The 13,268-nt window shown below is 33.2% G+C and overlaps 1 protein-coding gene across 1 annotated transcript in view; it reads right to left on the reverse strand.

Moving 5' to 3' along the window:
• Stt3B (catalytic subunit 3B of the oligosaccharyltransferase complex) overlaps positions 1-13,268 on the reverse strand; it is a 276,121-nt gene that overhangs the window by 154,532 nt on the left and 108,321 nt on the right. The window contains exon 2 of the mRNA XM_067760123.1: positions 11,285-11,481. Coding sequence (XP_067616224.1) covers positions 11,285-11,481 — 197 coding nt within the window. The remainder of the gene's footprint in view (positions 1-11,284; positions 11,482-13,268) is intronic.

Here is a 13,268-nt window from a genome sequence, read left to right on the forward strand (position 1 = left end):
CATTGGGCGGATGACGCAAACACATATATTCTGTGGTTGCAAACGGTGCAAATGGTGGTAGGGACTAAGAGTCTGTTTCCCTGACCGACACGATTACTGCCGGGAAAGTGGAGGAAAGAAGACGAGGCGGGGGCTGATGCTCGGCATTGCTACCGACCCTACTACGGAGATTGTAGTTATGAGTGGGAGCGGCCGTATGAGCTGGTGGCGCCGTACGGCGTGAGCAGCAGCGGGTACTTGTTGTGGTTTCTGAGCAGCAGAGCTGCTGGAAGGTAGTGGAGGGGCGCTGAGGCGTAGAATACGGAACGCCCTTGGGAGTGAACAGCCAGGCGCCACACAATATTTATAAAAGTTACGAGGACGTCGGGTTTTGGGATCTAGCCCAGAACAACCTGTCCGATGCAACCATCCCTTTCACGGACACACTGATAAGAGTATGGCCGTCCTAAAAAGATTCTTTTCCGGCAAACGCAACAAAACCATTTCTCAGTATGGCATAGTCCCGCTGCAAGGAGCTGCTGGGAGGATGACAGTTTGTGGGAGGGACGCAACAAATTAAATGGTGTTACACTGAAATGACAGCCCTTGGTCGGGAATAATCCCGAGTCACTCCGGTACATAGAACAGGCTGCCTTGGGAAGCGTCGCTGAATACGTGATATACTCCAGTGAAAGCAATGGGACAAAGAGGTTAAAAAAAATTGTTTGGGCCTTTCAGTAATACTATGTTCAAACATAAAAATAGTTTGCGGCAATTTCGATTTAAATTGAGTGGTGTTCATACAACTCAATTTAGCTTACACAATAGTAATTTGATAGCTGGCTGGCTCATCTCTACAGCAACAACATACTTTTGTTCAGACTGTCAAAATGTGCGTGTTGGTATTAGGCCAATGGAATGGAATGAAAACATAAAACTTTGAAACTTTTGTGTTTTGTAAGAAAATGTGTTCAATGTTTTGGTTTCATTCTGAGTTTGCCATCTTCTTTTGACAATCCCAATGCAGTGAAATGAAAAAAATAAAATCAGCTGATGAGATGAGCAAACCATGCGTAACTGACGTTTAAATCTACTCAATAAACACACTTTACAAGGTTGCATTTGCAGTTTGAAACAATTTTACGCAATTTTTTTTTTAATTGGCAATTTATTATTACAATTTATAAAATAATAAATTGCATAAAAAATGCCCAAATGGTATAAATTTCCAACTTGGTGTGTGTTTGTAGGTGGGGAAGAGAATTGTGTAGTTTGTGTCGAAGACTTTCTTTGGACATATGTGGTCCGTTTTTGCCAAGATTCGGGAGTTGTTTATATTGAGCAGGATACGGCCGTGCCCGTATGTACGCTCCCTCCAAAGGCCCAACTCCCGAAGGCTTAGGACCCCTTGTGATGCCGTTTCCTTGATAAATAGATCTAACGATGGAATATTGCAAATCACGTTTAAAGCTTCCGAGGGACACGACCTAATTGCCCCCGTGATCGCTCCGCAGGCAGATTGTTGAACTTTCCCTAGCATGTTAGTTATGTATTTCACCTCTACCGCCTTCCACCATACGAGTGCCCCATATGTCAGAATTGGTCGAATAACTCCCTTATATATCCAGGCCATGAGGTTGGCCTCAGACCCCACTTTTTACCTAGCATTCCTTTGCAGGCATACATAGCCCCGTAGGCTCGTTTGACTCTGTGCTCTGTGTTAAGCCTCCAGTTCAGCTTTGGTGTTAAAAAGACTTCTACATGTCCTAGTGTAGACTGAAATGTCCTAGTGTAGACTGAAAGTCATAATGCAGCAAAATAAATATTATCTACCTAAACTAAAATCTATTCACCGTTTATTGCCAATGAACACAAAATATACTGATCATATTAACTATCAATCAAGGTAAAAAATAAACGTTGACATAATTATTATGGCAAAATAAAAACTAAAAACATAAATACAATTACAAAGCACCGTCTGACTTATCCGTTCACAAAATCTTCATCTATTTCAAAATAGGCCAATCCAGGTGTTTTTTGGCAAAATCTAGTCTACGTACCACATAATTTTTTTTCAAAGTGGGACCTACCTTACGTGGACTTATAGCATAGAAGTTAGGTTTTCGAAACCGTCTACTTACGGTATGCACACCACACGGTAACTTTAGACCACCTAAAACTTCGACAGCGGACTTTGTGGTATGAGTCTTCGAATATTTAATTATTTGGCGTACGGAAGTCGTTGATAATTTATGCTTTCCCCCCACCTTTTCTTTCTGGTTTATTTTGATAAGTAATCCATCTTCGTATCATTGCGTCGTAGCAATCATCAGTTTGTTGTTGTTGTTGTAGCAGTGCTCAGTTTCATCCACTTCTTTGTGTGTTTTCCCATTTTCAATAAGGTCTTTAATACCTTCGCGTTTTTAGTGAGTGCAGTGCAGTGCACACCTCGTAACACTAAAAGTTACAATAAAATTTCTCTGTCTCTTCCGGGTTAATATATTGTTACGAATATTAGCAAAACTAAGAAGTGCGATGCTAAGCAGTGACGTGAATTCACTTCAATAATTCAATCATTATGTATCTATATAAACGAATCAATAATTGCGTCTACACATATGTGCCATGTACGTATACGAGCAGCGGAGAATCAATGCACAAATACATGCATATTCCTATAAGTATGCAATGAGAAAAACTATAAAATTGTGCAATTGTAGTTACAGCTGCGAAGTTTGAGAGCTACTGGACTAGTAGATTCTGGAAGCGCCTAGGAGATGTATAAAATTGTGCAATTGTAGTTATAGCTGAGAAGTTTGAGAGCTCATGGACAATGCTAGTAGATTCTAGAAGATGCGAACGAGGAAATCAGAGAGTATAAAAGGCCGCAGATGTAGAGGCGCTGGAATTCAGTTTGATTTGAGTTGTCAAGCAGTTACGACTAAGACGATATCTAGCAAGCAATAGCAGTATTATTTTGAAACTCAGTTTCATTAAAGCTATCAGTTTGGTTATTACGCTATTCGTTGCACAGTTTGAGTGTTATTGTGAAGTATTTTAATAAAGGCCATTTTTCTGTTGTGATCCCTATAGTGTTAACTACTTTGTACTCTTTACTTTAATTTTTAAAATAATTTTAATTGAGTTTTCGTGTTAACTTAAAATTTTGAATAACTTCAAAAAAAGAAAAGTCTAATTAGTTGGAAAATATTTGAACTCAAAAATAAACAAAAATAAATGTTATATTGCAAACCAAAATAAAAGTTTTTTAAAATATCAACTTGAATGTTGATATATTGGCGATCCTCAATCGAACCAATTAAATAGCAATAATTTCATGAACAATATATTTTATCTTTTTTGACAAAAGTGGTGTAATTCTTCCGCGCAACCAATTTTTCCCATCTAACTGAAAGTAGCTTCTAAAAGAAACTAATAAGAAGTTTTAATATATCTTCAACAGTCGCCTTGTCAATATTAAATGCAAAACTTAAATATAAAAGACATATTTGGTTCAAGTCATTATGAATTGCTAAACAGAATTTAAAAATATATTAAGCAAAATGAAGACAACCCAGTGTAGTTTGTGAACTAGAACATTTAATACATGAGCGAAATGAATAATTAAACCGAACTTTCGCACTTAATTATATATATATATATACGAAAGCTCATAACAAAAGTTTAAAAAACCTGTTAAATTAATTGTGATAAAACATTAGAAGACAACCAATAAAGGATGTACCATTGTCGCAGAGTGTTTAACAGTACACCTAATTTTGTTAAAACAACAGCCGCTGGAACTAAACAAAAATAACTTAATTAATTGTTAAAACTTTGATAGAAATAATAAAATAGTTAAAAATGCAACAAAAAAATTGTGAAATAATTAAAAAATTAAATTTTTAGAGTGATTTTTCGCAATACATTGCAACATATCTTAAGTTACGCAATATAAAACACTTAAAACGAGAAGTGTAAATACGCTAAAACTCATTTTTAAAAATAAATGCCAGATCAAAACAATACTGCCACTGTTTCAAATACTACCACAGCTGTCGAAAATTGATCCAGCATTACTCAGGAAGTTTCATCTAAAAAATAGTGTCACTAACCTCTCCCTACATTTCATTCGTATATCCAAGTATTTTAACATTCAACAAGCAACATCGTCATATAGTGTACCGTTTATTGGAACCATTCATGATCTTTAACATCCTCTACACAAATAAGAGCATCATTATATTTTAAAGCCATTGCATGTTTAAATTTATCAATCAACTCTTCCATAGTAATAAATCGTAAATATAAATTTTAAATAATTTTAACTTTTTCTAAATACAATTTTTATTACAATTAAAATTTCAAATTTATTTTAAGATTATTTTTATATCTTAAAAATTTTAATATAAGTTATTAAAATTTACTTATTTTTTATATAAAATTAAATATTGTATTTAAATTGTTGAACTCCCTTTCCAAAAAATTCTTAAATATTTTCTTATTTTAAAATTTTTCATTTAAATTTCTATTCAAATTCAGAAAATCAAAATATCAACCATACAAATAACATCATGACTCACAATACAACTCAAAATTCTAACATTAATACAACACAAAACAACATCTCTAATACAACACAAAATACTTCAACACAAGATAACTTTACAAATTTTCCTTCTACTAAATCTATTAAATTACCACAATTTTGACAAGATTGTCCTGATGCCTGGTTTTTGCTTGTTGAAGGACAATTTGAAATTAACAATATCAATGATGATAATTTAAAATTTCAAAATGTTCTAATTACTCTTCAACGAGATACTATATCTAAAATTTTAGATGTTATTAACCCTCCTCCTCTTTTTAATAAATATGATACAATCAAAAAAATTCTATGTAAAAGATTTTCTCTTAGCGAAGAAAAACGATTAGAACAACTATTTTCAAAAACTGAACTTGGTGATCGTTCACCATCTGAATTATTCAGATTTATGAAATCACTTATAGGTTCTGACTCCATAGTTAGCCAAGAATTACTCTTTAAATTGTGGATTCGTAAATTACCACAAGAAATACAAATTCATTTGACTTCCAATAATAATCAAAACAGAGATGAAATTATTATTTTAGCTGACAAACTTTTTGATTTAATCAATAAACCTCATTCTTCCAAATCCCCTGTAGTCTCAAGTATAAATAATAATATTTTAGAACAATGCGTTAAAAATTTAACTGAATTAACTACGGCTATTTATCAAAATTTAAATAAAATTTCTAATGATATTAATCAATTACAAATCCGTTCAAGATCTAAAGATAGAAATAGATCTAAATCTCGAAATTTTTCAAGATCAAGAAATGTTTCAAACAATCGTAAATTTAATTCACAAACAACTATTTGTTGGTATCACAAAAAATTTAAGAATAACGCTCTTAAATGTATACCCCCATGCAATTTTAATCAAAATCATAATTGAAATTGTGAACAAAATTTAAACTGAAACGATCCATTATGACGGTGACGGATAATGGAACTATTATTAAACCTACTCGTCGCCTATTCATATTTGATAAATTCAATAAACTTAATTTTCTTATCGATACCGGCGCAGTTGTATCAGTTATTCCTTTTTCTAAATTTATAAAAGAAATTCGGATCTTACTTTGACCGCAGCAAACGGTTCTTCAATTGAAACTTTCGGTACAAAACTACTTAAAATTGATTTAGGTTTAAGAAGAGATTTTGAATTTCCATTCATTATTGCGAACATTGATACACCAATTTTAGGAGCAAACTTTTTAGAAAAATTCGGAATTATTGTCAATATTAAAAATAAAGAAATAATGGATTCTACTACAGAAATTAAAGTTGCTGGATCTTCTGGATTTTCTGATATTTTCTCACTCAAAATTCCTATTGTCGAAAATAAGTTTTCAAAATTACTTAATGAATTTCCATCTATTACCTGTGAACCAGATTATACTAAACAAGTTAAACACCATACGGTTCACAGGATAGAAACAAAAGGTATTTTACCATTTTCGAAACCCAGACGTCTTGATCCAATCAAACTTAAAATTGCTAAAGCTGAATTTGACTTTTTAGTTAAAACGGGTATATGCAGACCCTCAAATTCTCCTATTGCATCTCCACTCCATCTCGTTCCTAAAAAAGAACCAAATGATTGGAGACCTTGCGGAGACTATCGAAGACTTAATTTTATTACTACACCAGATCGGTATCCTTTACCACATATTCACGATTTAACAATTGATTTAAAAAACAAACAATTTTTTTCCAAAATTGATCTTGTGCGTGCTTACCACCAAATTCCAATGACAGAAGAAGACATTCATAAAACTGCAATAACTACCCCTTTTGGAATGTTTGAATTCGTAAGAATGCCTTTCGGTTTACGAAACAGTGCTCACACTTTCCAACGCTTTATTAATGAAGTATTTTCTGATTTCGATTTTGTATTTACATACATTGATGACATTCTTATTGCCAGTGATAATGAAGATCAACATATAAATCATTTAAAATCAGTTTTCAAAAGACTTGAAGAATATAATTTAAATATCAAACCTTCAAAATGTACTCTCGATGTAAATAAATTAAATTTTTTAAGTTACGAAATTTCAGGCGAAGGTATTAAACAATCTTTAGATAGAATTGAAATCATAACAAATTTTGAAAAACCAATTTCTATAAATAAATTACAAAAATTTTTAGGTATGATAAATTACTATCACAGATATATTAAAATGTTAGCAACAGAACTTAGTCCTCTGCATGAAATGTTAACACATGCAATTAAAAACAAACTCAAAAAATTAAATTGGACAAATGAAACCACAACAGCTTTCGAAAATGTTAAAAAACTTTTTGCTAAAAATACTTTACTTACACATTTCGACAAAAATGGTACTTTATCATTAGCAGTAGATGCATCAAATGTTGCTATTGGAGCAGTTCTTCAACAAACTAGCAATAATGTACTAGAACCCTTAGCTTATTTTTCAAGAAAATTAACTGCAACAGAAACTAAATATTCAACATTTGATCGTGAACTTTTGGCTATTTATAATTCAATTAAACATTTTAAACATTTTCTTGAAGGTAGAACTTTTACTATTTATACTGATAAACCTTTAATTCATGTTCTAAATTCTAAAGTAGATAGATCTCCTCGTCAACTACGTCATCTTGAATATATTGCTCAATTTACAAATGATATTCAATATATAAGTGGAAAAGACAACATAGTTGCCGACACACTTTCCCGTATTCCAGAAATAAATGCAATTTCAACTCAAGATATAAATTTAGAAACTTTATATAAAGAACAACAAACTGATACATTTTTACAAAAAACCATTTCTGATCAAAATTCTAAAAATAATTTAAAAGAAATTCATATTCCAGTAATTAATTTAAATATATGGTGTGATGTTTCTCTAGAACCTTTTCGACCTTATGTTCCACATTCTATGAGAAGAATTATATTTGACAAAATTCACTCATTATCTCATCCAAGTATAAGAACAACTAGAAAATTAATTCAAAATAAATATTATTGGCCTAACATGCGTAAAGAGATTAACGATTGGACTTCATCTTACATCAATTGTCAAAAATCCAAAATTTCAAGACATACTAAATCTCCTATCCAAAAAATTCAAATACCATCAGGCCGTTTTGAACATATTCATATGGATATTGTTGGACCTCTTCCAGTTTCAAATGGAAATTGTTATATTTTAACAATTATTGACAGATTTTCACGTTGGCCTGAAGCTTATCCACTTAAAGATATTTCAACAAATACTATAGTAAAAACTTTTATTCAAAATTATATACCACGATTTGGTATACCATTAAATATTACAGTAGATCAAGGTTCACAATTCACTTCAAAATTTTTTACGGAATTAACTAAACTTTTAGGTTCTCATAAAATTCATACATCTCCTTACCATCCCCAAGCAAATGGCATGATAGAGAGATTTCATCGAACTTTAAAAGCAGCAATTATAGCATCAAACGACTCGGTTCATTGGTCTGACATTTTACCATTCATTCTACTTGGTTTACGAACTTCTATTAAAGAAGATTTAAAATGTTCATCTGCTGAACTTGTTTATGGCCAAACACTTAGAATACCTGGTGAATTAATTATTTCAAATAGTAATAAAGAACATGATTTTTCTAATGACGCTCTTCATAAAATAAGAAATTATTTTTCGCTTGTTCGTTCTAAAGTTTTTCATCATAACAAAGAAAATTTTTTCGTTCCTAAACAATTAGAAAATTGTGAGTATGTTTTTGTTAAAGTTCTTCGTAAATCTAATTTAGAATCAGCTTATGAAGGACCTTTTAAAGTTATCTCTAAGAAACATAAAACATTTACAATTCAATACAAAAATACTATTAAAAATATTTCAATTGATTTACTTAAACCAGCAAACATACTTATTAACACTAATTTAAATACAAATACATTAAACAACAAAAAACAAAAAAAGGTTACATTTAATATTAATTAATAATTTGTTTGTTTCAAATTTTCTTGGAGGGGGAGTAAATATAGTATTAACTACTTTGTACTCTTTACTTTAATTTTTAAAATAATTTTAATTGAGTTTTCGTGTTAACTTAAAATTTTGAATAACTTCAAAAAAAGAAAATTCTAATTAGTTGGAAAATATTTAAACTCAAAAATAAACAAAAATAAATTTTATATTGCAAACCAAAATAAAAGATCTTTTTAAAATATCAACTTGAATGTTGATATAATCCCTTCAGTGCTTCTAAAATTGTGTCTACCCAATCTGGTCTTTCCACTTCCACACGATGAGCTTTGTATGCTGGTTTACTCAATAGTGAGGCCGTTTCCTGAGTCAATGCATGTGATACCGTTTCAGCAAATGTGACCTTGGGTTTGCGTATGTAGCTCGCTTCGTTTCCACGTCCCGTATGCCATTTATAAAACTCTGGATTTTTACCCTCTTGGTGTATTCCACGGGTGCGTCCGCATTTGCGAGATGAGCCAACCTTTCAACATCCGAGGCAAACTCCTGCAAAGTCTCATTTGCTCTTTGGTGACGGTTTTGCAACTCAATTTGGAATACCTGTTTCCTATGCTCGCTTCCGTAACGTCTCTCTAAAGCGCTCATCAATGTTTCGTAGTTGTTCCGCTCGTACTCTGGGATGGTCTGTAAGATTTCCGCAGCTGGTCCAGAACAATGCAGCAACTTTATCTTCAGCATTCCAGTTGTTCACTGTTGCGGTCTTCTCAAATTGTAGCTTAAAGACCTGGAAAGGAACAGAACCGTGAAAGGATGGTGTTTTTACATTTCGATAACTAGTTGAAGCTGCTGGGCGATTTAGTTGCAACTGCTCGATACGTCCTCTCAAAGCATCCACCTCGGCCTCGATTTTTTCTTCATACTGTAAAATGTTTGTATCTTGCGCTTCCAACTTCGAGGAAATACGTCCTTCGTGCTCTTCCAGTTGAGCAGAGATCTGCGATGATATCTGTGCTGAAATTTGCGCCGACATTTCGGATATCCGTGCATCTTGTGCTTCAATCTTCGCTGTTATACGGTTCTCCTGCGTTGCTTGTGCTTCCATCTTGGATGTAATCTGTGTCGACATTTCTGACATACCTGTTTCTTGTGCTTCAATCTTCGATGTTATTCGTGTCTCTTGGGATTCCATCTGCGATGACATATACGTTTTCTGTTCTTCTAGTTGAGATGACATATACGTTTTCTGTTCTTCCAATTGTGATGTTACTTGCGACGCCATTTCTGAAATGCGTACCTCCTGTGATTCTAGTTGGGATGATATTTGCGACGACATTGATGTTACTGTCGATGTTTGAGCAGCTATTGCAGCCAATATCATGTTCAAGTCTGTGCTTGTAACTGTCTGCGATGTTTCGTTTTTCTCTTAAATTTTTGTTGTTGTCTCGTCCCCATCAGGATAAAAGACATACTCGTCCACATCAATTCCTTCTGCTTCCATTGCCTCTCGTAGCCGTGCCTGAAGTTCGAGTTTAACGCCTCTTGTATTCAATCCACGGCTCTCCAACTCCTTCTTCAGTTGCTGGATCTTCAATTCACTGAACTTTGCCATGTCCTTGTTGTCCTCCGGAATTTATTCAACAATCCCACTTCTGACACCAATTGTAACGAATTTGCTGCAAATCCTCTTATTTGCCCTTTTGCTAGGTTCGTATCGCTAATCTGTTGAATAAATAACTCCAATATTGAATAATGGAAAAATGGCCTTTATTAAAATACTTAACAATAACACTCAAACTGTGCAACGAATAGCTTAATAACCAAACTGATAGCTTAAATGAAACTGACTTTCAAAATAATACTGCTTTTGCTCGCTAGATATCGTCTTAGTCGTAACTGCTTGACAACTCAAATCAAACTGAATTCCAGCGCCTCTACATCTGCGGCCTTTTATACTCTCTGATTTCCTCTTTCGCATCTTCTAGAATCTAGTAGCATTGTCCATGAGCTCTCAAACTTCTCAGCTATAACTACAATTGCACAATTTTATACATTTTCTAGGCGCTTCCAGAATCTACTAGTCCAGTAGCTCTCAAACTTCTCAGCTGTAACTACAATTGCACAATTTTATAGTTTTTCTCATTGCATACTTATAGGAGTATCTCAGATATATGCATGTATTTGTGCATTGATTCTCCGCTGCTCGTATACGTACATGGCACATATGTGTAGACGCAATTATTGATTCGTTTATGTAGATACATAATGATTGAATTATTGATGTGAATTCACGTCACTGCTTAGCATCGGCTTAGAGATAGCAGCACTCCTTAGTTTTGCTAATATTCGTAACAATATAATAAATAAATAGTTTAAACTTACTTATTATTACAAAAAATTCATTATTTGTATTTAAACTTAATTTTTGTGACACTATTTGTTCTGCGCTCACATGAAATGCCATTCACTAAAGAGTTTGCTACTTTAAAAGTTAAATCGTTGCTGTTGAGAGTTTCTATTTTGCACATAGTAAAACATGCACAAAACCTAATAATTTAAAAAAAATCGATATCAATATCACATTATTACCGATATTGTGGGAACTACATTTCGCGAGTGTGCACTTCTAATTCAGTGATCGCAACTGTAACTATATTTTAATTTTTTTTTTTCAAATAACTTAAAAATTCGAAAGTAAAGAACCATATTTTGGAGGAGTACATAGTTAAACAAAATCAACTACAGATTGAAACTTCATTAAACTTACCCATCTTGGTTGTTGTGAAAGGCAAGAACAATTGACGGACTAGAATAAGCGTTACTTGTAACCCACGTACAATGCACGGCAAACATCATCAACAACATTAAGATAGCAAGAATAATAACGCTTTTAAGATTTGAACCGATCCCGCTGCGTCCCTCGTTTTGCGACTCGTGCCGTGGCCGATATTTAACTTTTCCAGCCTAGAAATGTAAACCAGTGATTTTTTTTATTAAAATTTACTAACAATAACACTATGATAGTCTTTATAAAAATGTAAGACATGACGGGAGACGTCCTCTCCCTTTAGTTTAGTTTAGTTTATTCAGGCTATGATCAAAAAGAATCTTACAGACTAGATACACAGGTATTAAAATATACTAAAACTATATAATCAACTTATAAACGTAATTAACATGAAACAAGTAAGGAATGCTAAGTTCGGGTGTAACATTACATACTCAGCTGCCAAATTACAGCTTGCAAAACTTTTAAATTAACTTCTTTTCAAAGTGAAAAAAATCCAAAATTTTACTAATTTTCTATACTGTGTCGTAAGGTCAACCCACCTACCAAGTTTCATCGCTTTTCCATCTTTGGTAATGAATTATCGCAATTTTTAGGTTTCTCGAAATTTACGATATCGAAAAAGTGGGCGTGGTTATGTATAGTCCGATTTCGTTCATTTTAAATAGCGATCTGAGAAGAGTGCCAAGAAACTTACATACCATATTTCATTAAGATACCTCAAAATTTACTCAAGTTATCGTGTTTACGGACAGACGGACGGACATGGCTAAATGAATTTCTTTTTTTTTCGCCCATATCACTTTGATATATAGAAGCCTATATCTATGTCGATTACTTTATGTCGTTACAATGAGTTAAATAAATATATAAAAATAAACTAAAGGCACAATTCTAGACAAAGAGATATTTGGATATAAGTAATGGGATTGCATCTTTTGTTTTTAATGTTTCCTGCCCCCTCATACACAATTTATTTTGGAAATTTTTTCTCCACGAAATGTTTTTCAAATATATTCTGGGCTTAAGCGTTTGCTTTGTTGGGGCCTGCGCGAAAAGGTATAAACATAGCTGCCAAATACCAATTTCATACAGAGGATTAATGAAATAATTAGCCAATTTTTTCCATTAAAACCTTTATTGAACCAATCTTCAATACAAGAAATAAATTCATAATTATCACATTATTGCTTGCTTGAATGCCTAATGGAGACAAAAATCTAGTACGTTTTGCTAGATGGGTCCAATTTAATTGTCAATGTAACAAATGAAAATCATAAAGAAATTATTTTCAATGAAAAATAGAAAAAAATCAAAACTTTATTTTCGCTGCACTTGCAGCAAAAGATAATATACATAAATAATTAAATGTAAAGCGTATGGGTACGCTTACACAACCATCGATAAACCGAAAAATTGCAATCAGGTGATCAAATCGGCCGGGCTGGTGTTAAAATTGCATCCGATTATCGGCCGGCAGCTTTTTTTCTTACATTTTACTTTTTCGCAAAAATATGCTTGCGTTTATGCTTTTATGTGCTTATCCTACAAAGGGCGCCTGTTTTGCACACAACTAATCAATTTTTCAGTCCATCGCACAAATAATTAATTTTTCACAGTAAATGCACACAATCTATCGGACGATAAAATTGAACACGCGCGAATTTATCGGCAGTGAAAAACGACAACGGCCGACAAAAGCTCGGTGATCGGTTGAAATGTACACACGCTGATCTAAATTTTTGTGTTTAATTTTATCGGACGATTACGACCGGCATCGGGCGATCAAAATCGGTGGCTGTGTAAGCGTACTCTAAGGCGTCATAACCTCCGAAGAGATTTGAGGGTGAGCTTCTCTTCCAATTTGCATCATGCTTTGTATTAATTTTTCCTACAAATTGGCGGCACGGGGTCTACATGTTTTATGCCGACTTCGAACGGCGTCTGCAAGGCAGATGAGTTT

This window comes from Eurosta solidaginis, chromosome 1, assembly GCF_040869045.1.
Source record: "Eurosta solidaginis isolate ZX-2024a chromosome 1, ASM4086904v1, whole genome shotgun sequence".
Taxonomy (NCBI): domain Eukaryota; kingdom Metazoa; phylum Arthropoda; class Insecta; order Diptera; family Tephritidae; genus Eurosta; species Eurosta solidaginis.